The sequence below is a fragment of the Austrofundulus limnaeus genome, unplaced genomic scaffold (assembly GCF_001266775.1).
Source record: "Austrofundulus limnaeus strain Quisiro unplaced genomic scaffold, Austrofundulus_limnaeus-1.0 Scaffold64, whole genome shotgun sequence".
In the NCBI taxonomy this organism is placed as follows: domain Eukaryota; kingdom Metazoa; phylum Chordata; class Actinopteri; order Cyprinodontiformes; family Rivulidae; genus Austrofundulus; species Austrofundulus limnaeus.
This window is the reverse complement of record NW_013952466.1, coordinates 1,513,226-1,518,589: the sequence shown is the minus strand read 5'-3', so window position 1 is coordinate 1,518,589 and position 5,364 is coordinate 1,513,226. Positions and strand designations below refer to the sequence as shown.

Sequence of the window (5,364 nt, the reverse complement as noted above, 5' to 3'; positions counted from 1 at the left end):
CATATGGGTAGAGCAGTGGTACTGCACTTTAATGTCTTGTGGCGTCCACGGCCTACCCCAGTTACCACTACTGTGCATGTGTGTCAAGGACAGAAAGGCAGATGTGGCAGTGGAAGGTGTCAAAGCAGTTTGGAGAGAAAAACAAAGTAAAGAACAACAACAACAAAAAAAAGATAAAGATTAATCAATTATTAAATTAGTCATCGATTATTTTAGTAATCGATTAGTCGTCGGTTAATCGATTAATCGTGGCAGCCCTATTGTTGTAACATGTTAAGGTTTTAGTGAATGTCATTAATGATCGAAATGTTCTGTCATTTTTCAGTTTTATCTGTAAAATGGACTTTTTGAATCAAAGCTTAAAAGCACATGAATGAGTCAACACATGTTTCCATTGTAAAGCTCTAGTGTCCATTAGCTGTGTATGCAAGAAGGAAATTTTTAAATATTAATTAATTAAAACCCTATTTTTGCAAGAGATATACTGTAAATAACATTTATAATTGTCCAAAGAAATACAGCTGATTTCAGTGGCATGTGTTGAGTCTACAACGGTGTTCCTGTGCTTTGGATTTCTTCTTCTTCTTGGTTTTTATTGGCGGTTGGCAACAAACTTTCAGTAGCATTACCGCCACTTACTGGTATGGAGTGTGGTTCGTAATAATCTATATACTTCATACCTAATCCCTATAATATTTCTGACTAAACACACACTCTCACACTCACACCTACTTATAACTTTTATATAGCTTATAAATCTCTCTTCATTATTCTTTGCACATTCACCCCCATCTTACTCTACTCAGATCCTAAGAAATACCTTTGTTTTTATAAGAAACCTACTAATTATTTGAATATGTCTACTCCCCAAATCCCTCCTCAAAAAATCTGATAAATTAAACATTTCTTTAACACCTTCACATTCTCTCAACATGTATCTTCTCTCATCTTCATATTTATTACACTCTAAAAAAACATGCTCTATTGTTTCCAACTTCTCACAACAATCACACTTTCCATTTATATGCTTCTGTATTTTAAAAAGTGAATAATTAAGCCCTGTATGACCGAACCTTAACCTTATTATTATTTCCWCCTTCCTATTTCTTCTTCCCTTTCTCTTTGGATTTCATGTTGCTTCATTTCAAATGACCCAAAATAGGTTTGGGCGATTTAGGCAAAATATATTTTTTATCACAAGATGTAACAATTATTGGATGCCACTTGCAATGTAGCCKATGTGGCCTTGGTCTGCTTCTCCTGGCTTTCCACGTACTCTGGTTTATGGCGGTGTTTCAGCAGGGTTAGTGTTACTATTATTTGCTCTTTGCTGCTTTCCACCGTTTGGCTCACACATGCATGCCTGAAAGCAGGGTTCCTACAGTTTAAGGCAAGTTTAAATTTAAGACTTTTTAATGCCAAGTGAAATTAAAGTTGTCCAATTTCACAATAAACCCAAATGACAAAAAATAAAATAAAAACTGTGGCAGGAACTCATGAATCAAAGTATTTTTGGTTGAAAAACAAAAAGAAAAAAATAGTATAGGTCTTCTGGACGGGTTCTTCTCTAATGAAACGTTTCGTCTCTCCTCCAAGAGACTTCTTCAGTCTGAGAGTTTCAGGCAAAATTCAGGCTTTTAAGCCCTGCCTCCATGTGACTGATACTCACATCACATGGTTATCGTTGACACCTAATTAACACCTATTGTTAACAGGGGTGGAGTGATACTGGCAATAGCAGCACTGTAGGAGGGGGACAACTGAAAACGGAGGCTTCCACCTCTGTTTAATGATGGACRGTGGAGGCAGAGAGCAGAGGCGGAAAGGTGGAGGCCTCCGTTTTCAGTTGTCCCCCTCCTACAGTGCTGCTATTGCCAGTGTCACTCCACCCCCTAAGTGTTAATTAGGTGTCAACAATAGCCATGTGATGTATCAGTCACATGGAGGCAGGGCTTAAAAGCCTGAATTTTGCCTGAAACTCTCAGACTGAAGAAGTCTCTTGGAGGAGAGATGAAACGTTTCATTAGAGAAGAACCTGTCCAGAAGACCTATAAAAAAAATTTCTTTTTGATTTTTTTACCTGGATTACTGAGATGCATCAGGATAGTTTTGGTTGAAGTATTCAAATATTGCTAATAGACCAATTGTTTTATCCATATCTAACTGCTTTTTCATAAAACGGCAAAAACATTCTTGGAAGTCAGTTTTAAACTTAATTTATTTTCTTGAAATCCTCTAACAACCTAAAATCTGGAGTTTTAGGACCCAGAGTTGGGTCTTAACCCCAGCTTGCTGCAGATGAAACCTTAAAATGCATGTGACATGAAATGTTTTATAAGAAATATGAATGCATTTTTGGAAAGACGACATTATTAACATATTACAAAACAAATTTCAAATTGCTCCGACGGACAGTTGTTGAGACATTTGCATGTGAAATAACAGGAAGTGATGTCAGAGGAATGTCTGCATGTGAATATTTTWAAAAAATAAATGTYACCAATTAGTTTAGTATTTGAGACAAATTACAGTCATCCTCTTTACAATGTGTTGACAATTTTAAGACTTCTGAAAGATTAATTTAAGACATTTTAAGGCTAATTAAGGCCTTATTTTTGGATTGATGAATTCAATGAGTTTTAAGATTTTTTAAGGATCTGCAGGAACCCTGATGATAGCGTGTCCCACGCAAAAACACATAACAACATGCCGCGAATTGCAGTAATTGTAAAKTTGCAAATATTGTCTGTCACTAGATTACTTGCACAATACAATTTTTTTTTTCCAAACCGCTTTTAATTGGCTGCTGCCGCATTATAATTAACTGGCTTTGGACTAAATATTTTGTGGTTTCTCTGGGGTTATTTGAGGTCCTGATCTCCCTAAAAGGATAAAACATTGTTTTATTTACATCGTAAAAAAATGTTSATGAGATGTGACAGACAGCAGGTTGTAGACAAAAATAAAAATAAACAACTTTTGTAGACCATAGGCTCAACTCAGGCTTAGTTTGGCTTCATACTTTGAGAAGGAGGTCTGTCGAGCCTTCAGTCAGCCTGTCCTGCACCTCTCTCTCTTTCAGGCGTTTGCAAAATGTATGAGGAGCATCTGAAGAGGATGAATCCCAACAGTCCATCCATTACATACGACATCAGTCAGTTGTTTGACTTCATTGACGACTTGGCAGATCTGAGCTGTCTTGTGTAAGTACGGATTTAATGTTAGAATCAGTCACGCTTTAAATGTGTTACTGCTTTGTCTGATTTTATTTCTTTTTATTTAGGTACAGAGCTGACACTCAAACATACCAACCGTACAACAAAGACTGGATTAAGGAAAAGATATACGTCCTGCTGCGGCGTCAGGCTCAACAAGCGGCAAAGTAAAGGCGTATTTGACATGTTGTCTTGCTACACGCTTGAAGAGTTAACATTTCTGTACAAAAACAGCAGAACAGATCAGTGTAAAAGGACAACATTGTCAGATTGAAGAGAGGGATTTCATTTTTTACTACAAACACGTCGTCTACACATTGGTATGGTTTGGAAAAGGGTGTGTTGAGAAATTTGGGGATTTTTATTGACTCTGCGTTACGTTTGTCAGCATCTTATTCTCATAGTTTTCTAAATTGTTACAATGTGAGATGGAAGAGTATCAGTCCAAGGATGAACATCTGTGAAACATTTTACAATTTGGTTTAATGAAAAATTTAAACTTTTTTTTCTTCTTCTTTATTGGCTCTGTTGTGTGTTTTGATTGCAGCAAATTTATTTTAGAACTAGTGGAAATTGATGCCAACATCCAGAAGGTAAAAATGTCCACGTTATTTTTATTTTTGGCTACATACCTGCTGTTAAAGTAGATTTTTTTTTTAAATTAATTTTATGTTATGTCTGATTTGAACTCTTGTTGTATTTGAGTTTCAATAAAATGTTTTTTTTTTTCTGACTGGTCTCCTTTTAGGTGTACGATTATTACAGCTTTTTTGTTTTTTGTGCAGGTTTGTTTCATGTAGAAAAAACTGGGTAAATAAAATCTACTTCTGATTTTATCCCAGGTGGTTTTAAAGTGTTTTATTAGAGATATTTTCGGAAAAACTTAATTAGAGAGAAGTAAAAGTGCAGCGTGTTTATTGTGTTACTGTCTCTTTAAATGTGGCGGGCCGCCCTGTTGGTGCCGTGCGGAAACCCCGTGCTGACTCTGAAGGGACCCAAGATGGCCGAAAACTCAAKGGGGGCACTTAGCAATTATCAGAGCTACACGTCTGGAATGAATGACGAATAGCAGTGTGATGTAAAGCGCAGCCTTGAAGTAAATATTATATTCCAGTTTGTCGGTTTGCACGGCTCTTCGTGTGCCCGAATAATGAGTCGGGAGAGGACAGGTCTCCCCGCGGCCCCGAGCCAGAACATGGCGGAACACTTGGGGAAGAAATACAAGCTAACTAGCGTGAACTGGCGTAATAATTGAAAACGACAATAGGAACGCGCTGCTTGGATTTGAAACGGTGTTTTCTGGTCGCAACTATGAAATAGTGTCATCGGTGCCGAGCTGTGGTGAGTTTCTTTCTAAAGGTGGTGGTTTTCGGTTTTAAAGCTAGCATGTCTGGCTAGCGTTACCTGCAAGCACAAACTGTACCAACAAGAGGGCATTGTGTTTTCTAATCAAGCGGTCGTAACTTACTTCAGCTACGTGTTAGGACTAAGTAATGCCTTTCAGCTGTTTATATTTGTCAATTTTAAGTGTTGTTATCTTGCTTCACTGAGCGGATTTAGTGTTTTTTCGTGGCGCTCTTGCCTTTATTTTATTTTTATTTTATCCGCGGGAACAGCTCGTTTAAACTACGCAAATAAATCAGCAACTAAGTGCAAAATCTACCGAGGGAACCTCACTGGACGCGGCTCTACTTTGAAGTTGCTTCCCCGGTCCCCCTCAAAAAGTTGCCACCGACGCGGTAAACAGGTGCCGAAAGTAAACTGAAGTTGTGGCCAAAGACCCAAGTCAGGTAGATCACCTGCCAGGATGACGGACACCCGCCGACGAGTCAAAGTCTACACCCTGAACGAGGACAGGCAGTGGGACGATCGTGGGACCGGTCACGTCTCCTCGGGCTACGTGGAGCGTTTGAGAGGGACTTCTCTCCTGGTGCGAGCAGAAAGTGATGGTGAGTAAACAAATAAAAGGCCACATGGGTAGCTGTTTACAGTGTGCAAGTGTTCTAATCCAGGTAAAAATCAAAAAGAAAAAAATTGTATAGGTCTTCTGGACGGGTTCTTCTCTAATGAAACGTTTCGTCTCTCCTCCAAAAGACTTCTTCAGTCTGAGAGTTTCAGGCAAAATTCAGTCTTTTAAGCCCTGCCTCCA

General features: G+C 38.4%; 2 protein-coding genes across 2 annotated transcripts in view; both read left to right on the top strand.

The window, feature by feature from the left end:
• erh (ERH mRNA splicing and mitosis factor) overlaps positions 1-4,051 on the top strand; it is a 5,146-nt gene extending 1,095 nt beyond the window's left edge. Inside the window, exons 3-4 of the mRNA XM_014009989.1 lie at positions 3,083-3,203; positions 3,284-4,051. Of these exons, the coding sequence (XP_013865443.1) occupies positions 3,083-3,203; positions 3,284-3,386 (224 nt within the window). The 3' untranslated portion in view covers positions 3,387-4,051. The remainder of the gene's footprint in view (positions 1-3,082; positions 3,204-3,283) is intronic.
• Positions 4,052-4,190: 139 nt separating this feature from the next.
• The window catches only part of smek1 (SMEK homolog 1, suppressor of mek1 (Dictyostelium)), a gene marked incomplete at its 3' end in the record, with an annotated part of 20,110 nt that continues 18,936 nt past the window's right edge, over positions 4,191-5,364 (top strand). Inside the window, 1 exon segment of the mRNA XM_014009988.1 lies at positions 4,191-5,164. Coding sequence (XP_013865442.1) covers positions 5,023-5,164 — 142 coding nt within the window.